The 26,412-nt window shown below is 42.6% G+C and overlaps 2 protein-coding genes across 5 annotated transcripts in view; one reads left to right on the plus strand and one right to left on the minus strand.

Moving 5' to 3' along the window:
* TBC1D14 (TBC1 domain family member 14) overlaps window positions 1-26,412 on the minus strand; it is a 126,094-nt gene that overhangs the window by 69,033 nt on the left and 30,649 nt on the right. For 2 of the 4 annotated variants that reach the window (XM_075992940.1, XM_075992938.1), the window contains exon 3: window positions 21,796-21,933. The exons of the other annotated variants lie outside the window; for them this stretch is intronic. In XM_075992940.1, the coding sequence (XP_075849055.1) occupies window positions 21,796-21,933 (138 nt within the window). The remainder of the gene's footprint in view (window positions 1-21,795; window positions 21,934-26,412) is intronic. 4 annotated transcript variants of the gene reach the window in all.
* On the plus strand, window positions 14,431-15,515 carry LOC142861073 (large ribosomal subunit protein eL15-like). Its single transcript, XM_075992942.1, has one exon. It carries the CDS (start codon window positions 14,461-14,463, stop codon window positions 14,986-14,988), a length of 528 nt encoding a protein of 175 aa, XP_075849057.1. The 5' UTR covers window positions 14,431-14,460; the 3' UTR covers window positions 14,989-15,515.

Raw genomic sequence — 26,412 nt, forward strand, 5'->3', positions numbered from 1 at the left:
CTGTGGTTATGTAAAAGAATGCCCTTGTTCTTAAAGAAATGCGGTGATAAATTTAGGGGTAAAGAGACATGATATCTCCAACTTACTCTTCTAATGGTTTAGGAAAAAATATGCATATATATTATATATATAGAGAGATATAAAACAAATGGAGCAAAATGTAAACAGTTGGTAAATCTGGGTAAAGGATATATGGTAGTTCCTTTTTTGGGCAACTATTTAGTAAGTTTGAAATTATATCAAAATAAAGTCACAAAAACTTTCAAAAAAGAAAACAAATGTTTCCTTCCTTGCTTTTCTGTTGAGATTATAATGGAATCATTTCAGAAATGGTTTCATAGCCTAAGGCAATTTTTATTTACAAGAAATGAACTTCTGAGCTGTCTCCAGATCCAACACATTTAACATCTAAGATTTCACCATCAGTGAAGGACTTCTGCAATTAAAAACAGATTAAAACCTCAGGCACCCAGAAGATACCAACAACTTCAGCATCCAGCACTTGTGTTCCCTAACTGTGTACATTTTGCTAAAGAGGAGTTGTTTCTCTCTGGGGAAGGGAATTATCAAGGCACAAACTTAAGAAAACAAAATGCACTCAGGAAGGGGAAGGCCCCAGGATCAAGGGCACACCTCCTTACCCTGGATGGACAGGAGTCCCAGAGGGCTGAAGGAATGGATCTGAGAATTGCATAGAAGCGATGTAGGGGATATGTGAAAAAGAGAAGTCTGCATGACTGGCTCTCAGATTTGTGATTTAGAAAGTTGAGCACAAATACTGGTGCTATTCATCGAGACAAGGCAAGCAGGAGGATGACTAAGAAGAACAGAAACCTCGGTTTTTCTGGCCTCAGCTAATGCAACATAAGTCTGTGCAAAGGTAATGCAGATAAAATTTAATGTATCAAAAATCAAAGTTGCATAAGTATTTTTAAGATAAGAACTTAAGCTCATGTAATAGGTCATGATTTTTGGAAGGTTCATAAAAATCATCTTGGAGATATTATATTTTGTGGATAAGAGGTTGAAGTACGACCCCAAAACAAGTTACTGTAAGTAAAAAGGTGCTGCAGCCTGGGCCTTGGGGTGAAAAGATTGCCTCCTTTCAGGTGGGCCACTCATCAGACACCCAGGAGGCCAAGATGGAGCCTTGTTCACGTCTGCTCATCACATGACCAAACCCCAGGCCAGGTACAATGAGAGGACACAGCCAGGCAGGAATGACCCTGGGCAGCATGGAGCTGGGAGCATCCCTCGGGGACGTCCTTCAGGAACCCACACACAGGTGCCACTCATCCACCCCCCAAGCCCAGCAGTCCCTCAGCTGTCCCTTCATGGGCTATGTGACCTGGTGAGTTGGCATACCCCTTGGCCTTCAGACACTAGGGCATACAGTGGCCACAGTCACATCTCTGACTGACACCAGGAGGCAAAACACTGGGGCTGCTGGACTCAAGCTTCCTCTTTTCATTATTTTAAATCTGCCTGTCCCACCCCAGGTTGAGAAATCCTCGTATTTGCCCTTGGGGCACTCTGAGAAGCCTTCTCTGACCAGATGTGCAGGCCTGGGCTCCCCAGAGTCTGTTTCCAGAGTATTCTCTGGATTTTTATTTTTTTTTTTAAGTCAGAGCCTCACTTTGTTGCCTGGGCTAAAGTGCCGTGGCATCCACCTAGCTCACAGCAACCTCAAACTCCTGGGCTCAAGTGATCTTTCTGCCTCAGCCTCCCAAATAGCTGGAACTACAGGCACGCACCACCATGCCCAGCTAATTTTTTCTATATATTTTTAGTTGGCCAATTAATTTCTTTCTATTTTTAGTAGAGATGGGGTCTCACTCTTGCTCAGGCTGGTTTTGAACTCCTGACCTTGAGCGATTCTCCTGCCTCCCAGAGTGCTAGGATTACAGGCGTGAGCCACCGCACCCAGCCCAGAGTATTCTCTGCTTTCTTTTGTACAGCATGCAGTAGGTGCTCTATGTGTGTCTGCAGGGGAAACACGTGCAGGAGACTCTTATCTGTGGCTGCCTTCCACCAACCACCAGGTGTGGTAAAAAAACAAGCAATGCTGTATCCATAGGTTCCCTCCCTCCAATCCACACACAGTCTCAACCAAACTGTCCACATCAGGGTTCCCTAAGAGCCACCTGAACTCTAGATCATGAATCCTGCCCTGCCCACTCCCACAATGGCACCCACACTAGCACACCACCTTGCACCTCTTATCCCTCCAGGTCTCTGCACACACGGCCTGGGCACAGGCATATCTTACCTCCTACCTAGCCCCTTCATCCACGATGCACACTCAGATCCCTTCTCCTGCAGTGGGCAGGAGAGGAGAGTGGTAGCAGGGAAGCACCCAAGAACTTTTCCAAAGACAAGATGAGAAGCATTTCTCCTTTCTAAGAGCTTTCATCATTGAGCCTTGCCTCTGCAGCCAGGAAACCAGAGTAGAGATTCTCTCTCAACAACCCTCTTACCTCATTCATTCAATAAATATTTTCTGAGGGCCTCAACTGTACTGAACAACAAAAAAAAGGGCAGTCTTCTATGCTCAAAACCCTTCAGTCTCTTCTCAGGTTAACTCCACACCTCCCTACTGGCCAGCCCTCTTTGTCCTCCTGTATTTGACGGTCTGCACACATCCCTGCTGACAGGTGCCTGTCACACCAAGTGTGCCTATCTCCTCCTTCGGTTGTCCCTCAGGTACAGTTTCGTGATCCATCAAGCCTCAAACCCCAGCAAAGCTCCAACTGCATCCACCAGAGCCATCTTTTGGAAGCACAGATGAATCACAGCAGCGCTGCCCCCACATCCTTTCAATGACCTGTACCTGCTTTTGTAGCAGGTGGCCTGGTGCCAACCCCTTGAGCTCCCACCAATCACCCGCCTCAGGCCCATCACATAGGCTGCTGCTTCTGCCCATAACTGCTCCCTGAAAGAGGAGACATGAGGACTAAATAAGATGCTGAACAGGCTAGGCACACTTGGTCCCTGAAGAGCAACTGCCCCCACCACTGCAGACTGAGCCCACTGAAGAGCAGGGAGAGACTGTCCTCACCTCTGCCCCTTCAACTGAGCCAGCCCTTCAACCTTGAAGGCACAGAGAGATTTAAGGAGAGGGACAGTTTACAAGAATGGTGAGCTCCCATGGAAAGTGCCCCTGGTAAGTGCTGGCCCCAGTGGAATCTGTCCATAAAGCCTACCCAGAGTCATTTATAAAAATGATACAAGCCATATACGACAGACCCATAGCCAACATTATACTGAATGGGGAAAAACTGAAAGTATTCCCACTTAGAACTGGAACCAGGCAAGACTGCCCACTATCTCCACTTCTATTCAACATAGTGCTGGAAGTCCTGGCTATAGCAATCAGTCAGGAAAGTGGAATTAAAGGAATTCAAATTGGGGCAGAAGAGATCAAACTTTCACTGTTTGCTGATGATATGATATTATATTTAGAAAACCCCAAGGATTCAACTAAGAAACTCCTGGAATTAATAAATGAATTTAGTAAAGTCTCGGGATACAAAATTAATACACAGAAATCAGAGGCATTCGTATATGCCAACAACAATCAAATTGAGAACCAAATCAAAGACTTAATACCCTTCACAATAGCAACAAAGAAAATAAAGTACCTAGGAATATACTTAACTAAAGAGGTAAAAGACCTCTACAGGGAGAACTATGAAACACTGAGGAAGGAAATAGCAGAGGATGTACACAGATGGAAATCCATACCATGCTCGTGGGTCGGCAGACTCAACATTGTTAAAATGTCTATACTACCCAAACTGATCTACACATTCAATGCAATACCTATTAAAATCCCAACATCAGGCCGGGCGCGGTGGCTCACGCCTGTAATCCTAGCTCTCTGGGAGGCCGAGGCGGGCGGATTGCTCGAGGTCAGGAGTTCGAAACCAGCCTGAGCAAGAGCGAGACCCCGTCTCTACTATAAATAGAAAGAAATTAATTGGCCAACTAATATATATATAGAAAAAATTAGCCGGGCATGGTGGCGCATGCCTGTAGTCCCAGCCACTTGGGAGGCTGAGGCAGAAGGATTGCTTGAGCCCAGGTGATTGAGGTTGCTGTGAGCTAGGCTGATGCCACGGCACTCATTCTAGCTTAGGCAACAAAGCGAGACTCTGACTCAAAAAAAAAAAAAAAAAAATCCCAACATCATTCTTCACAGATACGGAAAAAATAATTTTACGCTTCGTTTGGAACCAGAGAAGACCCCGCATATCAAAAGCAATTCTAGACAATAAAAACAAAATGGGAGGTATTAATATGCCACATATCAAACTATACTACAAAGCAGTAGTAATTAAATCAATCTGGTATTCACACAAAAATAGGAATATTGACCAGTGGAACAGATCAGAGAACCCTGATAAAAAACCATCCTCATATAGTCATCTAATCTTTGACAAAGCAGATAAAAACATACACTGGGGAAAAGAATCCCTTTTCTTTTTCTTTTTTTCTTTTTTTTTTTTGAGACAGAGTCTCGCTTTGTTGCCCAGGCTAGAGTAAATGCCGTGGCGTCAGCCTAGCTCACAGCAACCTCAAACTCCTGGGGTCAAGCAATCCTCCAGCCTCAGCCTCCCGAGCAGCTGGGACTACAGGCATGTGCCACCACGCCCAGCTAATTTTTTCTATATATATTAGTTGGCCAATTAATTTCTTTCTATTTATAGTAGAGACGGGGTCTCGCTCTAACTCAGGCTGGTTTCGAACTCCTGACCTCGAGCAATCCGCCCACCTTGGCCTCCCAGAGTGCTAGGATTACAGGCATGAGCCACGGCGCCTGACAAGAATCCCTTTTCAATAAATGGTGCTGGGAAAACTGGATAGCCACTTCAGTAGAAAGCTGAAGCAGGATCCACACCTTTCACCTCTCACAAAAATCAGCTCATGCTGGATAACAGACTTAAACCTAAAGTATGAAACTATTAGAATTCTAGAGGAAAATGCTGGAAACACTCTCCTAGACATCGGCCTAGGCAAAGAATTTATGAAGAAGACCCCAAAGGCAGCCACAAAAATAAATAAATGGGACATAATCAAACTAAAAAGCTTCTGCATAGCCAAAGAAATAGTCATGAAAGTAAACAGACAACCTACAGAATGGGAGAAAATTTTCGTATCCTACACATCTGATAAGGGGCTGATAACTACTTAGAACTACTTAGAACTCACGAAAATCAGCAAGAAAAAAATCAAACAACCCTATCAAAAAGTGGGCAAAGGACATGAACAGAAACTTTTCTAAAGATGACAGAATAATGGCTAACAAACATGTGAAAAAATGCTCAACATCTCTAATCATCAGGGAAATGCAAATCAAAACTACAATGGGAGGCCGGGCGCGGTGGCTCACGCCTGTAATCCTAGCACTTTGGGAGGCCGAGGCGGGCGGATTGCTCAAGGTCAGGAGTTCGAAACCAGCCTGAGCGAGACCCCGTCTCTACCAAAAATAGAAATAAATTAATTGACCAACTAAAAATATATATACAAAAAATTAGCCGGGCATGGTGGCACATGCCTATAGTCCCAGCTACTTGGGAGGCTGAGGCAGTAGGATCGCTGAGCCCCGGAGATTGAGGTTGCTGTGAGCCAGGCTGACGCCACGGCACTCACTCTAGTCTGGGCAACAAAGTGAGACTCTGTCTCAAAAAAAAAAAAAAAAAAAAAAAAAAAAAAACTACAATGGGATATCACTTATTTCCAGTAAGAATGGCCTTTATCAAAACGTCTCAAAACAATAGATGTTGGCATGGATGCAGAGAGATAGGAACACTCCTACACTGCTGGTAGGACTGTAAACCAGTCCAACCTCTATGGAAAGCAATATGGAGATACCTTAAAGCGATACAAGTGGATCTACCATTTGACCCAGCAATCCCATTACTGGGCATCTACCTAAAAGATCCAATGACACTCTACAAAAGAGACACCTGCATTCGAATGTTTATAGCAGTACAATTCATAATTGCAAAGCTGTGGAAACAACCCAAGTGCCCATCAATTCATCAGTGGATTAATAAAATATGGTATATGTATACCATGGAGTAATATTCAGCTCTAAGAAACAACGGTGATATAGCACATCTTGTATTTTCCTGGACAGAGCTAGAACTCATACTACTAAGTGAAGTATCCCAAGAATGGAAAAACAAGCACCACATATACTCACCAGCAAACTGGTATTAACCAAGCAGCACCTAAGTGGACACATAGGAACTACATTAATTGGGTTTTGGGGGGGGCAGGTATATACATACGTAATGAGTGAGACGTGCACCGTCTGGGGGATGGTCATGCTTGAAGCTCAGACTTGTCGGGGGAGGAGGACAAAGGCATTATTTGAAACCTTAAAATTTGTACCCCGGCCGGGCGCTGTGGCTCACACCTATAATCCTAGCTCTTGGGAGGCCGAGGTGGGCGGATTGCTCAAGGTCAGGAGTTCAAAACCAGCCTGAGCAAGAGCGAGACCCCGTCTCTACTATAAATAGAAAGAAATTAAGTGGCCAACTGATATATATATAAAAAATAGCCGGGCATGGTGGCGCATGCCTGTAGTCCCAGCTACTCGGGAGGCTGAGGCAGAAGGATCACTCAAGCCCAGGAGTTTGAGGTTGCTGTGAGCTAGGCTGACGCCACGGCACTCACTCTAGCCTGGACAACAAAGTGAGACTCTGTCTCCAAAAAAAAAAAAAAAAAAAAAAATTTGTACCCCCATAATATGCTGAAATAAAATAAATAAATAAACAAGAAAGAAAGGTGAGAATCCTGACAGTCTTTTAGCTACAGGTATTGTAGTTTCATTTATAGTAGTACCCCCTTTCACTTTCCATGGTTTCAGTTACCTGCAATCAACTGTGGTCTAAAAATATTAAGTGAAAAATTCCAGAAATAAATAATTCATAAGTTTTAAATTGCATGCCATTCTGAGTAGTGTGATGAAATCTTGCACTGTCCTGCCTGGGATGTGAATCATCCTTTTGCCAGAGTATCTACTCTGTCTATGCCAGTGTTGCTGGCATATTGTTATAACTGTTCTATTTTATTATTAGTTATTGTGAATCTCTTACTGTACTAATTTATAAATTAAACTTTTTGTTATTAATTTAAATAAATAAATAAATAAATAAATAAATAAATAAATAAATAAATAAATAAATAAAATCGTGTTAAAGTGCCCTCAGAAATACACTCAGGACCACCAATTACTAAGCCACACCACACAACAGGGAAAAGACTGATTCTAACAGGCCAAGAGAAGCAGAAGAACATTTGGGCAGGAGAAAGAGCCAGTGCTTCACTGTGGCATTTACTCAATGACTCACAAAGTACTTACATCATCTCAATAGGTAACAATTCTGAGGAAAGATATGATGCCAATGGCAAAGTAATGTTAAAAATGTTAAAAATAATGGTGTGTCAGCTCTTCTGCAAAGCCAGAAGCTCACAGGTACCCTGTGGAGTGCCAGACCACAAGTGCAGAGCATCATCAGAAATAGGTGCAAGATCAGCCACTGGCACATTTAACTGGGACAAAATGGACCTTAAGCATCCCAGTCCCCAACAAGAATAGTGAGGGGTGCATGTGCCCCAATTCTGACCTCTCCAGCTTCCTCCACACCCTAGGTTATCAGGTTCTTTACTTCCACAGGTTTGTCCAATGCACCCCATTAGGCAGGAGGTAGAGAGAAGATCAACATCTGAAAAGAGGGAAAGGAGGCTGAGGCTGAGTCCTGGAAATTCCACACCTCTTGTCTTCTGACAAAGGGATGGATGTGTGCTGTCCAATACAGGACCACTGGCCACATAGGCCTATGGAGCATTTGAAATGTGTAAATTATTATGTTGAAATGATATGTTGGCTGACATCAAATGTATTATTTTTTTAAATGTGTCACATAAAGTCTGTAAACAACCCAAGAGTTTATGATCCATTCGTATGCAGCTTTGAGAAGGATGAGGGGCATTTTTTTTAAAGACTATGAACTATCTATTGTTAAACAAATAAAAGCAAGATACATAATAGTACAAGGTATGCCATGTAATATTAACACATGATCTGCATTTGCTTGTACGGGTGCAGACACTCTCTGGAAGAATACAAACGCTATTAATAATTCACTGCTTCTGGGACAGGTTACTGGGTAGCAAAAGGCACAGGGTAGAAAGGCAACTTTTCACCATATACTCTCTTGTGAATTTTGAACCATGCAAATATATCACCTATTGAAAAAAGTTCATAAAAAATAAAAAAGCCAATGCAAAAGTAGGCATTTTTGCCAGTAGAAAATGAAATGCTTTTTGTATCACTCCCCATCCCAATCCTTCAAATCAGTAAGATTCATCACATCCCAGAAAAGGATTTCTCTACACACCTAGCAACACAGTTCGGCAAGTTTGGGCAGTGCCTGTTATGATAGGTGAAGAGGACCACCCCAAGCAAAGGCTAAAGAGAAAACGAAATCACTCAGTAATACACTACCAGCACAAAAACAATGCCTCTTGGAAGAGAGAAATATGTGTTTATCCAGCATGTAAACCGAATCGTGGTGCCTGTTGTGCTTCAAAATTGGATCCTGAGAGGCTTACAGATCAGGGGCTCATGGAGAGCCCTTTGCTGAGCCCCTGCCCCCACTGAGCTTCCTAGAGGCCAACCTCCCCACTAGAAAGGCAGCAGCATGCTGGGAACTGGGGGCAAGACTTTCACCCCTAGCCTGGAGGAAAGTCCAGCAGGGACAAAGGAAAAGCATTCAGCTAATCAGAACCAAGTAGACCCAAGGGCTTCCAAGAGGCAGGCAGGGCTGGATCTGCACTCAGACTCTACCCCATGGCAGCCATTTCTTCTGGATTAAATATGATGAATGAGGCTAAGAAAGCACTAGCACCTACTGCAGGGCCTGGCACCAGCATGTTCAATTCAGTTCCATAGTGAGCATCTACTGTTTCCAAAGCCTGGAATATAAAACAAACAGGTAAGTTAATAAGGCCATCAACAATGAACTGGCCAACTGAGATAAGGGTGACGATGATGTGAGAACCAAAAGGAGGAGTGTCCACCTTCCGTGATGAGAGAAAGAAGCCTGCAGGTTGAGAACACTCCAGGGAAGAGCATTAAAAAGACTGTTTATCAATACACGCGTGTGTGCGTGTGCACGTGTGTGTGTTTAGGTAGGGATCACCTGTATCAACTTACCCCATTACCCGTGTGTGTGTGTGTGTGTGTGTGTGTGTGTGTGTGTGTAAGTTTAGGTGGGGATCATCTGTATCAACTTACCCCATCACTCACCTCCTAGAGCCACTGAAGCCAGGTTGCTCAAGGAACTCAATCAGACCGAGACACTGATATAAAGCAGGTAAAGCTACTGGAAAGGTAGCTGACAGTGCAGCTGCAGACCCAGGCTCCATGCTGTGGGCTGGCTGCCTAGAGCAGCCATCTAGGCAACAACATGGCTTGCCCCTAACCTACACCTGGCATGGTGCTCAGCTGCTGCTAGGTGGGACACAGAGCACAGTAAACAGTGTCTGTCCCTGGGGAGCTCAGAAACTGGGAGCAGGACAAAACTGGTCTACTCTCAAGGGCTGAGTTAGATTTCTAGGCAGCAGTATGGGCCTAACATCCTCAAGAGGGTTGGGATATCCCAACAAGGGGACAATAAAACCAGTCCATAAAAAAGCCAACACCCCCTGACTTCCTAAGACCAAACCTAAAAGACACATTCTCTCCCCAGGTATGCAGCAAGAACTGCCCCTGTCACCAGCCCAAATTCCTCTCCCAGCAAAGCTTGAGATCAGCAGGCAAAAGCAAGATGTGAGCCCTGAGCCATGCAGAAAAGAGAGGAATTGTGACCACAGCTTCAAGAATACAGAAACGAAAGACTATCACATAGCACACTGTGCTGGCAAGTTTCACCTACATTTGCTTAAATATTTATTAACCTAAATATTTATTATTTGTTCAAATATCTATTGACTCTAAGTCAGGCCCTGTTCTAGGCATGGAGCTCCTGCCCCGTGGAATTTACTGTAAATATCACTAACTGCTTCAGTGTGAGATCAGTGGTAGTGTTCCAAGGAAAATGGCCTAGAAGTTAGTAAGTTCCCATGGCCATCTATCTGGGACTCAAACTCATGCCTTCCAGGCCTCCCCAGTCAAGTGCTGGTAGACAAACTGAGTTTGTTTTACTAGTTGCAGCCCACAAGCTCCTTCAATTTTCTCCCAACAGAAATAAAGAATGGCTGGCCACTACCTCCAGAGAAATATACAGCAAGCAGTGTGGTTAACAGTGCCATGCAAACATACTCCTGCTCTACTCCCAAACTTTTCCTAGGAAAGGGCAAAACTGTGGGGAGTGGAGGAGGAGACACAAAAAATGACCAAGTGGCCAGAAGCAGCTGACTTGCCGTCCACCACACTCCCACGGCTGTCCCTGTTCCTGAATCACCCACTTCCAGCAAACCAAGGTGGAACTGTGGCCTTCCTGGGAGAAGACCCTAAACCTGAACATGGCCACACTCCAGCATTCCCAACACAGACTGCTTAGGCACCTGTCTGCTTCAAGAAAGCCACAAGGTGAGAAATATCCTTATATCACCTGTAGCCAGGAGAGAAGTGAAGCATAGGAGGCTATTCCAGTTCTGCCCTTCCACAGAGAAGCAGCCCTAGGCAAGCACCACTGGCTCCTCATCTGCAAATGGGGATAGCACTAATTGTTCCCTAGGGCCATCATGAGAATTAAGTGGGATCATGCACACCCTCTAAGTACTAAAAGGGAAGCTCTGTAGGTGTATGTGCAGGGGCCATCAGAGAGATGACACATCAGTGTTTTCTGTCTACACAATGTTCTTCAGTTTGATTTGTCAAACATTTTTAAAAATCAAGAAATCACAGAAAATTCTGGATTTCTGCTTTCTCTTGAAATATCAGAAGATATGGCCTCACTGGGCCCTTATCCTGCATGACAATGAGCCAGAGCTGAGCAGCAGCCTTTGGCTGAGGAAGCTCTGTTCTATGCAATCCCTTCCATGCCTGCACACTCCATTACTTCACCTACTTCAGCACTTCTACCACCTGTTTACAGGGCTAGATCCAGGTTTTCAGGGGCCTTGAAAACTTATAGAATTTGAGGGAATCTCTTTAAGAAAAAAACTTAATTATGAACACAAAATTAGGTATAGGTTTAGGTCAGGGGTCCTGAAGGTGAAGCATCATTAACAGTGTCACAAATCCAACCTTGTCTCTTCAGCATGTCCCCAAGACATGTCCACAGCTGCTGCTGTGTGCTTACAGTCGAGTAACCCCCAGCAAGGACTTACCTCCAAAGTTCCAGCTCCCTGTCCTTAGACAAGAGATTGTTTAGTCAAAGAAATGGGATCCCCTTTCTTTTTCTGTTGTGGGGAGGATTGTTACTTTTCCCTCTACTAAAACTTTTAGGAAGTTATTGAAGTTGGAAGAAGGTGCTTTCAGGAGCATTTTGACATGCTTACAACAGAATATCATGCAATGCTGGATATGAGCCCCTGCTGCTAGTGGTTTTCAAAGCACTCACCCTACAGCAGGCACTCATAGATAATGTCACAGATAATAACAATTTCTTGTTTGATTTGTCTCCTTTGCCAGAATGTAAAGTTCATGAGCATGGGTATTGTCCCTTCTATTTATTGCTCTGTCTCCAGTGCCTAGAATAGTTCCTGGCATAAGAGTAAAACACTCATATTTGTTAAATGAAGGCTTTTTCAAGGAATTTTTATAAAAACTGCATAAGAATTATTATTGCACATAAAATAGAGGAAGCCAGGATTCAGAGAGGTTGGACAGCTAAGGGACACAGAACTGAGACTGAGACTGCCACCCAGCCTGGAAGGCAGAGGGACAGCTGGAGGCAGGATGCAATCTTCATGGACCCAGTGGAGCAGGTTCCATGAGGCATAGACACTCATCAGGACTTTCTCAAAACTTCTCAGGTCTTAAGAAATAAACCTCAAAGTCCTCCTTCCTCAAGATACTGTACATTTGAACCCCATTTGCAATTTAAGAATTACTTAGGGCTTCTTGTTCTTTCCCTCCTTTGTCTCAGTAACAGAAACTGTTAGTAATTTCTGATTCCAAAGCAATCAGAAACAAACTGAACTATGAAGGATTCATTTCCCACAAGAACTGCCTGGCACAGGAGGGTAAGTTCTCCACCATTTTCTGAATGATAGTTACCTGTTACATGTCACCTATCAGATGCCCAGTATTGTTCACCAGGCACTTTTTCTATATATATTTTATGTACTCCTAACACGGAAGGTATTATAGCTGCCATTGTACAGACAGGAAACAGGCTCAGTGAGGTTAAGAGATTTTCTCCTGAAGGGACATATAAATCCTAGTATTCACTTGAGGTAGAGAAGGCAAAACTTTGAATGATTTCCTTAAATCCCATTTCCTAGATATATTTTCCAGATCTCCACCTCCCAAAAACTGACATGGGCCATCGCCACATATATTTACACCAGGCCTCTGACTTTCCTTTGAAAACACCAGAGAACAGAGGCCAGCCCACTTCAACTGTCACAGAGACATGAAAAACAAAGCATCATCTTCAAAGCAAACCTCCTATGTGATAAAATTCTACCTACTCCATGGAAACATGAAATGAATAAGAAAGACGGTGACTCCAGGCACGGTGGCTCATGCCTGTAATCCTAGCTCTCTGGGAGGCTGAGGCAGGCGGATTGCTCAAGGTCAGGAGTTCGAAATCAGCCTGAGCAAGAGCGAGACCCCATCTCTACTATAAATAGAAAGAAATTAATTGGCCAACTAATATATATAGAAAAAATTAGACAGGCATGGTGGTGCATGCCTGTAGTCCCAGCTACTCAGGAGGCTGAGGCAGGAGGATTGCTTGAGCCTAGGAGTTTGAGGTTGCTGTGAGCTAGGCTGACGCCACGGCACTCACTCTAGCCTGGGCAACAAAGCGAGACTCTGTCTTAAAAAAAAAAAAAGGGCCGGGCACGGTGGCTCACGCCTGTAATCCTAGCTCTCTGGGAGGCCGAGGCGGGCGGATTGCTCGAGGTCAGGAGTTCGAAACCAGCCTGAGCAAGAGCGAGACCCTGTCTCTACTATAAATAGAAAGAAATTAATTAGCCAACTAATATATATAGAAAAAATTAGCCGGGCATGGTGGCGCATGCCTGTAGTCCCAGCTACTCAGGAGGCTGAGGCAGCAGGATTGCTTGACCCCAGGAGTTTGAGGTTGCTGTGAGCTAGGCTGACGCCATGGCACTCACTCTAGCCTGGGCAACAAAGCGAGACTCTGTCTCAAAAGAAAAAAAAAAAAAAAAAAGAAAGAAAGAAAAGAAAGACAGTGAGGCTTTAATACTGTGATCAGTCATTGTGCTAAAAATTCCTAGTTCCACACACAATTCAAAGTACCCAAGAGCCAGAAATACCTGGAGTCTCTCCTCTTTCAGAAAATGCTACCCAAGTAGCATCTGAAGCTAAAAAGTTCATTCCTAAAAACAGAATATTCATGTCAAGGGAGTGCAGTGAACATGAAATACACATGTACATAAACACTAGCCCAGAGAGCTACTGGCACTCAGTGGACAGACCCTGGACAGACATAAAGGATACATCCATTTTAAACTGAGGGATACCCAAGGAAACAACTCTGCCCCATCAGTGGGGGCAGGGTGAAATCATACTAAAACCTACATACATGGGAAAGACCCTGCTCTAGTTAAGTCTCCAGTTACAAAAGCAAGAAAGCAAGACAGCAACTACAAACCTGTCCATGAACAAGAGCACAGGGGAGACGTGCATCACATCTACTATGACCACACAGCTCTAAAAAGCCGGCCGCAGAAGCACTGAGTCTCCCCACACTACATTCCTGGCAAGCTGGAGCCACAGTCCCAAGGAAATACCATGGGTATGCTTCCAACCCCTGCTCTGCGAAGACTGGAAGGTGAAAGCATGCAGGACAGAGAAGACCACCTAGAAAGGCAGGGTGGTGGCAGGCAGGGCTAACTCCTCACTAGTCACAGGGAGAGAGGAGCACTGGCAAAGTCTGAGAAGCAAAGCCTGAGTGACCAGGTTCCTGGGCCCAGGACACAGCTCCTAGTCAGGCTGACTAGTCCCAAAAGCCACTGGCACTTCTGACCTAGAGCAGGACAGCATCACATTTTGAACAAAGTGTCATCTATACGATGCTTCCTGAGTGTCCATTGTGCGCCAGACACTGCACCTTGTGAAGAAGTGATCAGATATATAGGTGAGTCACCAACATGTTCACATGAATCCCATCTAAATACCTACATTAGAACCATCACTATGGAATTCTCCCTCATTCATAACTTCAAATACTAGAAAGAAAAAGAAAAAACATAAAAAACAAAAACCAGCCTTTTCGTCTGGCGGCAGCCATCAGGTAAGCCAAGATGGGTGCATGCAAGTATATCCAGGAGCTGTGGAGGAGGCAGCAGTCTGATGCAATGCGCTTTCTTCTGAGGGTCCGCTGGTGGCAATACCAGCAGCTCTCTGCGCTCCACAGGGCTCCCCGCCCCACCCGATCGGATAAAGCGCGCAGACTGGAATACAAGGCCAAGCAAGGTTATGTCATATATAGGATTCGTGTGCACCGTGGTGGCCGCAAACGCCCAGTTCCTAAGGGTGCAACTTATGGCAAGCCTGTCCATCATGGTGTTAACCAGCTAAAGTTTGCTCGAAGCCTTCAGTCTGTTGCTGAGGAGCGAGCTGGACGCCACTGTGGGGCTCTAAGAGTCCTGAATTCTTACTGGGTTGGTGAAGATTCCGGTCCACAAGCACAGGGAGATGCTGGGCTGACATCTGCAGGCCGCAAGAGCCGTGGCCTTGGAAAGGGCCGTAAGTTCCACCACACTATTAGTGGTTCTCGCCGTGCAGCTTGGAGAAGGCGCAATACTCTCCAGCTCCGCCGTTACCGCTAATAAGTAATGTTTGTAAAATTCATACCTAATAAACAATTTAGGATGGTCATGTCTGCTTAAAGGTGTTATTTGTCTGTTAAGCTAGTCTGCAGATTGTTTCATGAATGCTTCGTCAAATATGAAGTTAAAAGTGCAATAATGTTTGAAGACTATAAGTGATGGTGTATCTTGTTTCTAATAAGATAAGCTTTTTTTTGTCTTTGCTTTATCTTATTAGGGAGTTTTATGTCAGTGTTTAAAACATGCTGTGTGGTTTAATAGGTGTAAAATAAATTCTTTAAAAGAGGAGTGCAACAACTACCCTGTAGATTTGTTTGGTGCATGTGGTGAAACCTACAGCTTTACTGGGATGATGGCAATGCTCTGCTGGCTTTTTAATTGGGTTTTGTTTAGAAATTTTGAGGGTAGGAGGAGGATATCCTAACCCTATGTCGTGGTCACGTCGAAAAATATGAGCTCGTGTAGAGCCCACGTCTTCAGATTTAGTCCAGTGTTCCATTTGTTTCTGAAAGAAAAGTTTAAAATGCCACCATTTTTCGGAACTGGATATACTTGTTGCAAGAGGCTTATCTTACGAATGAAACCTCTGGGTTAACCTAAAAATTGCCTCAGTCTTCATTGTACCATTTTAAATTAACATAGATAAAAGCTGCTCCTGATTCAATCCCATGGCTCCATGAAATCTAGAGTCCTGGATTCTAAACATAATAGTAGTGATATTTACACTGTATTTTGAAACTGATGGAAATTGAATGTTAGGCAAATAAGAATCATTAACCTTATGTTTGTAAGCTGGCAAGCCAGTGGCCATTAGGTGAATATATTTCAAATGTGAGGTGAGAAAATTAAAGTCACCTTTATTCAAGATTTTTAAATACCTATAACTCTAACTTGTGACCATTATAAATCCTCTAGCCACATGAGGGGTAAAAGTATAGTTGGCTGCTTAAAAATATGTCATTCTCAGTCCATTCTTAACAAATCATCTTGGGTCAACCCAATCCATAAGGTTACAGGGAAGAGTCATACATAGTTGGTGTCAATGTAAATTCATGGTTTCCAATCTAACCTTACATATCTGCAGTTTGTTTCTGATCAAAACACCCTGAAAACCCTTAGCCGTTCACAAAGTTGGGCCGTCAGTTATGGCTCACCTTCACTTTAAGCACCCTGCCACATTTATGTTTCCTGTGTTCAGTGGACTAGGCTAATGTTTCCCAGGGTAAATTTGAGTGTGAAGGAAATACAGAAGAGGAGTTGCTCCATTTTTTCCAAATTCTGAGTTTTCTGACTTAAGAGTAATTTGATTTCAAAATTCAATTGATGGTTTTCCTGAACCAATTTTTCTCTAGGGGTTTCAAAAGGTTCAGTTAATCGATGTCCAGAAAATATTAATAGGCTCATAAAATTTGAGACCTAAGACCTAAATTACTTTCTAAAAAAAAAATTAATTTGGATTTTGTGTAGACGTTGTTTAATGAAAGGAATAAATGTCTATTAAGCTAAAAAAAAAAAAAAACAAAAAACCAGATCTAACTAAGAACCTCAAGTTCAACAAAACTGATCTCTTCTAAACTCACAAGAAAGTATTACACTACAGGTTGGTTCTCCCTGGACCTGACATGATTCAGTGGTACAAATCCTTGAGCCCCACCCAGGCCTACTGAGTCAGAAACTCTGGAGGGGGCCCAGTAGTCTCTGTTTAAGGAGCCCTTCAGGGGACTCTGATGCTTACTCCAGTTTGAGAACCACTATTCTGACTATATTTATACATTTAAATGGTTAATCCCGCTATCCTACTTAAAACTTCTCAATTCCTCACTACCCAAGGAGTCAAACCTCCATCTCTTGGTCTAGCACATCAGCAGCTCAGGGTGAAGATCAGAGTAATCTTTCCACAAAGGGGTGAGACAACTACGACAACAGTGGATTAGTCAAAGCCCTCCCTGCCCCTTCTGCAGCCTCATCTCCACTCTCTCCCAGGATGCCTGGTGTTCCCTCCCTTACAATACAGACCTTGCATCATGTTCCCACATCTCTCCAAATTCTTCCTCAACTTTCAAGTCACATTTTATATATTATACTTCAACAAAAAATATTTTTAAGTCCATAATTTTAAAACTTACAAAGAAACGCCAGGTCCAGATGTCCTCACTGGTGAAGACTCCCAAACACTTAACCCTCTTAGTGTGGCAGGCTGAAATATCGGCTTTTGCATCTAGGACGAAAAAGCCGGTATTTCGGCCCGCCGCACTTAAGAGGGTTAAGGAAACAATACACACACTCAACAAACAAATTTTTTAGTAGCTCTTGCCTTCCTCTAGGAAACTTATTAGATCATTCAACAAAAACATTTATTGGCATCATTTACTAAGAAAAAAACGTATTCAATTAAGACTTTCTTGGTGTTCCTTTGAGGATCATTTGACATGGATTTTGTTGGAGAGGAGGTATGGGTAAGGTGTGTGAACACATTTTTTAAATTTTCCTGTGAAGGCTTTTTATTATTTTTTAATTCATATACATTAAATTGACTTTTATTGTATACAGTTCTATGAGTTTTAACACATCAGTACATTCATTTATCCAGAGAAAAATTTTATAGAAACTCTTTGAGAAAACAGAAAGAACACTTCCCAACCCATTTTATAAGGCATAATCCTGATACCAAGACCAAAAGGAAAATTACAGCCCATATTTTTATGAACATAAACAGAAAAGTCCTAAACAAAATATTAGTAAATCAAATCAATGATATATATAAAGTATAATATATTATGAACAAGTTAGGATAATTCTAAGAATGTGAAGTTAAACATTAGAAAAATACAATGTTATTCACCACATAAACAAAATAAAGGAGAAACACATAACCATCAATAGATGCAGGAAAAAAGCATTTGATAAAATGCAACACAGTCATGATTTTTCATGTGGGTTTTTTGTTGTTGTTGTTGTTGTTTTTGAGACACAGTCTGTTCTGTTGCCCCAGCTAGAGTGCCACGCCATCAGCCTAGCTCACTGCAACCTCAAACTCCTAGGCTCAAGCGATCCTCCTGCCTCAGCCTCCTGAGTAGCTGGGACTACACCACCACACCTGGCTAATTTTTTCTAATTTTAGTAGATAAGGGGTCTCCCTCTAGCTCAGGATGATCTCTAACTCCTGACCTCAAGTGATCCTTCTGCCTGAGCCTCTCAGCGTACTAGGATTATAGGTGTGAGCCACCGTGCCCAACCCATAATTTTTTAATAAAACCTTAAAACTAGGAATAAAAGGGAAATTCCTTAATCTGTTAAAAAAAAGTATCTATTAAAAAGTAGAGTATCCGATAAAATATAACATACAGCTAACATCACACTTAATGGGGAAATGAAAGCTTTCTCAGAGACCAGAACCCAGATGAGGATTTCTGCCAGGCTCACTTCAATTCAGCACGATGTGAGACTGCCTAGCCCTGCAATAAGGCAAGGACACAAAATGAAAGGTGTAAGCACTGGAAAGAAAGAAACTCATTCACATACACCATGATTTTCTACAGAAAAAAATCCAAAAGAATCTATAGAAAACTGTTAGAATTAGCCACTGAATTTAGCAAGATTTACACACAAAAATTAACTATATTTCCAACAAATACTACCCACCAAGTCAAAACTACATTTCTTGATGTTTATAAAACCATCCAAAAAATAACAGTATCTTGAAATAAATTTAATGAAACATAAGACCTATACATTTATTTTTTTTAAACTATAAAACACTGTGGAGAAATGCAAGAAAAACTAAATAAATGGAGAAATATATCATATTCAAGGACCAGAAATCTTCATATAGTAAAAACTAACCTATAAATTCAATGTAATTCCAAACAAAACCTTAGTAGATTTCGTGTGAAAACTGCCAAATTGATTCTAAAATTTATATGGAAATGACAAGGGCCAAGACAATCTTAAAGAACAACACAAGAGGCTGAGGCAGGAGGACTGTTTAAGGCCTGAAGTTAGAAATTAGTCTGGACAACATAGCAACAACCTGTCTCTAAAAAAAGAAAAAAATAAGGTAAAATTAGCCAGATGTGGTAGCATGTGCCTATTAGTCCCAGCTACTCAGGAGGCCGAAGCAGGAAGATCACTTGAGCTCAGGGGCTCAAGACTACAGTCAGCTATGATTGCACTGCACTCACTCCAGCCTGGGCAACACAGTGAGACCTCCACCTCTTAAAAAAAAAGAAAAAAAAAGAAAAAAAAAGAAAAAGAAGAACAACAAACTAGGAGGGATATTCTAACAGACATCAAGATCAATACATAGCGAGGCCCCGTCTCTACTATAAATAGAAAGAAATTAATTGGCCAACTAACATATATAGAAAAAATTAGCCGGGCATAGTGGCGCATGCCTGTAGTCCCAGCTATTCAGGAGGCTGAGGCAGGAGGATTGCTTGAGCCCAGGAGTTTGAGGTTGCTGTGAGCTAAGCTGACGCCATGGCACTCACTCTAGCCTGGGCAACAAAGTGAAACTCTGTCTCAAAAAAAAAATAAAAATAAAAATAAATAAATAAAAATTAAATAAAAATAAGATCAACAGATCAATAGCTACAGTAATTAAAAGAATGTATTAATGAAAGAATACAAAGAATAATGGAATGCATATGGTCACCGGACTTATTTCAGCAGTTCAGTGGGAAGGATGACCTTTACAATAAATAAACTTTACTCCCTCACACCATATATAAAACTCATTCCAAATGGATCAAGGATCTAGATGGTAATGGCAAAACAGTAAAACTTCTAGATGATAACACATTATTTCTTAAACAGGACACAAAAACACTAACCATAAAAGGAAAAGATTTATAAACTAGAATTCATTACAATTAAGAAAACAAAACCAAAAAAACAAATTAAGAGAATGAAAAGGTAAGCCATGGTACAGAAGATATATACAATACATATAACTGACAAAGGACTCATATCCTGAATATATAAAAGATATATAAATATATACTGAATATACCTACAAATCAATAAGACAACCTCAAATAGGTACTTCACAAAGGAAGATTCCAAATGGCCAGTAATACAGGAAAAGGTACATCACACCATTAGTCATCAGGGAAATGCAAATTAAAATCAAGATACCCCTACTCTGCCACCATAATGGTAAAAAGAAAAACAAAATGACAATACCAACTTTCAGAGAAGATGAAGAGCAACCAGAATCCCTCTATAATGCCAGTGGAATGTAAAGTGATACAACCATCTTGGAAAACCATCCAGCACCATCTCCCAGAGCAGAATGAGCAGTCCCACCCCCAGGTGTGTGTGTATCAAACACATACACAAGAACACTATGGGAAGTATTATCCCCAGTTGTCAAAAACTGAACTAAAGAAATGTCCATACACAAGAGGACAAAGAGTAGTATATTCGTACAATTGAAAACTACACAGAATGAAAGAAAATGAACACTGTTGCTGTGGAAAAACAAGCAAGGTAAATCTCTGCCAAAGTTGAGCAAACAAAGCCAGACACAAGAATATACTATATATGAGTCCATTTATCTAAAGTTCAGACAAAGACCAAACTAATCTATGTTGATAGAAGTTAGAACAGTGCTTACCCTTGGGGAGCAAGGTACTTGCAGGGAAGGGGACAGAAGGAGACTTCTGGGGATACTGGTAATATTCTCTATATTGAGGTGGGTGGCAGACAAGTGAGTGTTTACCTTATACAATTAAAATCTATTATACACTTTACTATACTTTATACTAAACTTCAATAAATGTTAACAGCCCAAACTACTTTCCTCTGACTTTTAAATATATCTTTGATAGGGAGATGGAAGTATTGTATTTTTGTTATTTACACATCACCTACCACTACATTCTGAGGGAGGGCAGGCTTCCTACTTGGTCTTTGTATCCCCAAGGCTTGGCATAAAACCTACTCAGCAGTACTTCATTAAATGCTAATTCATTAACTAACCCTGAAATGACTCTACCATGCATGTCTCCACTGATAAGTCACTGAGTCCATAATAAGACCCAGCTTTCTCCCTGCATTTACAACCTCCTTGAATTCTCCTCCTAATACTCTCCAACATTCAAATACAGGACAGAAAAATTAAATAGGGATCCACTCTCTAACATAAGCTTAGATTTTTACAAGGAGAGAAAAAAAGCAGATCAAAAATGCCTATGTAATTTAATACAAAACATTACTAAGAAAAAATACTAATTTATTCTTAATTTCCAACTGCATACTAAGGAAGAGAAGGAGAGAAGAGCTGCTAGTTAACAGCAGTCTGTAAGCATCACAAATCAGAAGTGGTCTAGCGATCACAACGTTTCAGTGAAGGATGAAATTGCTATGCTCCTTCAACATCAGAAACCTCAAAGAGTAAGATATATGACCTAAGATGGAAATTATATATATGAGATTTAGACTCGAGAAGATCAGGGCTCAAATCCCAGCTTCAGAAGAAGGTGCCTGACTTTGGACAAGAAGTGAACCTCTCAAGCCTCAGTTTTCTCATCTGTAGAATGGAGATGCCACTACTCAGTTACCACCAGGGTTTAAGTCTATTAACTGTGCTTGTTAATAAATAACACTAAGGGCAGTTTTTTAATTATATAGGACCAAGCATCTCATCTCACTTAATCCTAATCACATTCATGCATGTTATTTTTTTCACTCAACAAATACATACCAAAAACCAACATCCCAGGCACTGTGCCAAGTACTAGGAATACATTCACTGATAACCAGAAATATAGGTTCCCATCCTCGAGGAACTTATGTATGATTTACCTTGTCTTAAAGATGAGGAAATTCAGGCTGGGCATGGTGGCTTGAGCCTGTAATCCTAGCACTTTGGGAAGCCAAGGCAGGAAGACTGCTTGAGGCCAGGAGTTCGAGACCAGCCTGAGCAAGAACGAGACCTCGACTCTACAAAAAAAATAGAAAAATTAGCTGGGCATGGTGGCACATGCTTGTAGTCCCAGCTACTAGGGAGGTTGTGGCAGAAGGACCCACTGAGCCCAGGAGGTTGAGGTTGCAGTGAGCTATGATGACATCACTGCACTCTACTTCAGGCGACACAGTGAGACCCTGTCTCTAAAAATTAAAAATAAAAAAGATGAGGAAATTCAGAGATATAACCTTACCTAAAGTTGTGCAGTAAACTGAAAAGCCTGTATTTGGGCTTAAGTCTGAATCTAAAGTCCATATTTTCTTTTCTTTTCTTTTCTTTTTTTTTTTTTTTGAGACAGAGTGTCACTTTGTCGCCCAGGTTAGAGTGAGTGCTGTGGCGTCTGCCTAGCTCACAGCAACCTCAAACTCCTGGGCTCAAGCAATCCTGCTTCCTTAGCCTCCCGAGTAGCTGGGACTACAGGCATGTGCCACCATGCCCGGCTAATTTTTTCTATATGTATTAGTTGGCCAATTAATTTCTTTCTATTTATAGTAGAGATGGGGTCTCGCTCTTGCTCAGGCTGGTTTTGAACTCCTGACCTAGAGCTATCCGCCCGCCTCGGCCTCCCAGAGTGCTAGGATTACAGGCGTGAGCCACCACGCCCGGCCTAAGTCCATATTTTCTACTGGTGGTTCTCAATCCTGGCTACACACTTGAATCATCTAAGGAGTTTCTAGAACATCTCGATCCAGAAGTCTAACCGCAAGCCAATTAAAACCAATCTCTGGGGATGGAACCTGGACATTAATTTTTTTAAGTTTCCTAGATAATCCTCTTGTACAGCTAGGGCTGAGAACCTTGCTCCTTTACCAATAAATGTTCCCCTTCCCATGCTCATTTCTTTAACTGATGCTTTCATCTATTTGAATTGAAGATAACTCCTTTCCTGTAGTTTCCACGACCAGTGAATTATTTTAGATTCTGTCTTAAGGTACTCCAACACTTCTACTCACAGAATCAATCTACAAAAATCTGCCTTATATCATAAACCCTTCCAGTAACTTCAAATCTCCTCTCTGTTTTAATTGATCAAAGCTGCGTGCACCAACCCAGGTGGCGTTTAAAGCTCAGCAGAGTGTGTCCTCTCCCCCAACCCCAACAAATCTAGGTAATTTCCCCTGGACCCAGCAGATCCCTTGTCTACTCTCATATAGAAAATACCTCGTCCAGAGCCTGGCACAAATTACCCCCTGCCCATGAGAATTAAAACCACCACTCTTAGGCCAGGCGCGGTGGCTCACGCCTGTAATCTTAGCAATCTGGGAGGCCGAGGCGGGCGGCTTGTTTGAGCTCAGGAGTTCAAAACCAACCTGAGCAAAAGTAAGACCCCATATCTACTAAAAAAAAAATAGAGGCCAGGTGCGGTGGCTCATGCCTGTAATCCTAGTACTCTGGAAGGCGAGGCAGGAGGATCGCTCAAGGTCAGCAGTTCAAGACCAGCTTGAGCAAGAGTGAGATCCCTATCTCTACTAAAAATAGAAATAAATTAATTGGCCAACTAAAAATATATAGAAAAAATGAGCCGAGCATGGTGGCACATGCCTGTAGTCTCAGCTACTCAAGAGGCTGAGGCAGGAGGATTGCTTGAGCCCAGGAGTGTGAGGTTGCTGTGAGGTGGGCTGATGCCACGGCACTCTAGCCAGGGTAACAGAGTGAGACGCTATCATCAAAAAAAAAAAAAAAAAAAAAAGGCACCTGAAATAATACTAGACTAAACTAGACTAAAAGGAGGCTGCAGAGGAGTTAGGAACAAAACACCATGTGGTACTTCTGCCATGGGGATACTAAGAAGGCTTCATAGAAGGAGTGTCAGCTGTGCTGGGCCTTAAAGACACTTGCAATCAGGCAAGGAGACATAGGACAGAGGGGAAGGGAGCACCACAGGCAGAGGCAAGGAAGTATGAACCAGTGACTATGCTCAGTCAGTCCTGTGGAGCCAGCGCAAGGCTCATGAGAGGCAGAGGAGAAAACCAAACTCATCCCAGCATTCTGTAGGCCTGAGGACCCAGGGAGGACAAACCCCTCCCAAACCTCAATTTACAGTAACCAGAGGCCAGAGCTATGGTGAATTCTGACAGCCAATCAGCCATTGTTGGAAGTGTCGTCATTCAGAAAACAGAGGCTGGGCTCTAACTACCAGTAAACTCCATCGAAAACACAGGAATCCTGGCAGTGCATCACCTCCTGAGAGGACAGGCCAGAGCTGTCCAGGGTCAAGGACAGTAGTCACAAAGCAGCAAGCACTCTGGGACTCTGTCCTAAGGAAATCATCTGAAATGCAGACAAGCAAACTGAAGTGCACACAGGTAAACCTGTCATCAAAAAGCAAAAACAAAAAGCCATTTCCTTATTGTGAACAAGTAAATGATTCACAGGATGGAACACCACAAAGACGTCAATAAGTGTATGAACAATTTTTAATTATATGGGGAAATGCTTCAAGTAAAAAAGTAGGACATCAAACTGTAGAAACAGCATACATTTTTATATGTTTAAAATTCACAGAAAGTCTGGAAGGAAATAAAATAAAGCAAAATTAGCAGTAGGTGTAAAAGTAAAAAAGATAAAAATAGAATGATGCCAAAATTTTCCTGTATATTTTAAACAAAAAGAAACTTTAAAAATATATATAAATATAGGCCAGGCATGGTGGCTCATGCCTATAATCCTAGCACTCTGGGAGGCCAAGGCAGGAGGATCGTTTGAGCTCAGGAGTTCGAGACCAGCCAGAGAAAGAGTGAAACCCTATTTCTACTAAAAATAGAAATAAATTACTTGGACAGCTAAAAATATATAGAAAAAATGAGCCAGGCATGGTGGCGCATGCCTGTAGTCCAGTCCCATAGCCTCCGGAGGCTGAGGCAGGAAGATTGCTTGAGCCCAGGAGTTTGAGGTTGCTGCGAGCTAGGCTGACGCCACGGCACTCACTCTAGCCTGGGCAACAGAGTGAGACTCTGTCTCAAAAAAAAAAAAAAAAAGAATATACACACACACATATATATAAATGTAAAATATCATCAAAAGAAACCCCCAAAACCCCTTAAGAGAACATGAAGCTTCACAGACACCACAGGTATGGATGCCATACGGGCAATCTGAGACCTATGCACTGAGACTTGATACGAGAGACCAAACCATTGGGGAGGTCTTCTCTTAACATCTGGAATAATCTAATTTAAAAAACATACTTAAATTTAAAAAGTTATGTGTATGTGTACCAGATATCTTTGTTACCTTTTTAGATTTATATTCCACCCCTCGTTCACTGAAGATTATCTACTGAACACCTGCACTGGCTAGGAAAACAGATTGAATAAGACACAGCCCCTGCCCTCCAGAAGCTCATGGTCCCAGCAGAGGGTGGTCAGTGCTGTCTCAAAGGAAGTCCAGGGACTATGGGATCCAAATGACAGCTCTGGGAGGGGTTGGGTTGATCTGAAAGAGCTTCCTAGAGGAGGTGTCTCTTAAGCTGAATCCTAAAGGACAAGCAGGAGTTGGTCAGGGAGAGGAAGCAGAACAGTTGAAGGAGTAGAGACAAGACACAGCTGGGTCTGAGAACTACAACTAACGAGTTCAGCATTTGTGGCCACAGCACAGAAAGAAAGCTGGAGGCCGCAGATATAGGCAGGGGCTGGATCCATAATGCTCCATGTGCCGCACCAAGTAATTTGGACTTTATCCTGCAGGTGATGAGAACTACCACTTAGGCAAGAGAATGATACAAGCATTCAACTAATCGACTTCAGGCATTTAGTTCTCATGGCGGGGGCGGGTAGAGGGATCAAGAAAATACATCCTGGCCAAGGCTCCTAGCTATCCACCAAACCCATTTCCTCCTCATCCTGTGCACTGGCCCGGCTTCGCAGCTTCCCACACAGGTAGGTGCAGCCATATGATGGCATCTCTTCAGTTAACCCCGAGTGCAGTGGTGTGTGCAGCTTCCCGTATGGCTGGCCTGGGGGACTCCCTTGCTTTGGCTTCATGCAGAGGAGCCTGGCAACTGTGTGTTGAAAATAACAGGGCCATGAAACAGAAAAAACCTGGGGGGAAATGAGCATAAAAGGAACGCCCATTGTGTCTCAGCCTTTTTATGTACTTCAAGTTTGTTATAGTGGCTAACATTCACCTAACTAAATAGATGTTCGTGTGTTTGCCCCAGGAATTTTGACTGACACTGATTTATTCTGCTTTAAAATAACTGCTCTCAAAGGAACCTTTAAAAGGAATGAAATCTGTCCACTCCGGGGCAAAGACAAAGTGAATAAGCAGCCAGGCTCTAGAGCCAGGGTGGATCCAGCAAACATCTTTCCTTATCCCCAACCCTCACCTCCCCTTCTTCCTTATGCCTGGCTCCTTCCACCTCTGCAAGACATGGGTGAGGGGCACTCTCTTGACTCCCTCCCACCAGCTTCCCCCACCCCACCAAAGGAAAGGTGCTTAACACCCAAATCTGA

The sequence above is a fragment of the Microcebus murinus genome, chromosome 16 (genome assembly GCF_040939455.1).
Source record: "Microcebus murinus isolate Inina chromosome 16, M.murinus_Inina_mat1.0, whole genome shotgun sequence".
NCBI classification, from domain to species: Eukaryota; Metazoa; Chordata; class Mammalia; order Primates; family Cheirogaleidae; genus Microcebus; species Microcebus murinus.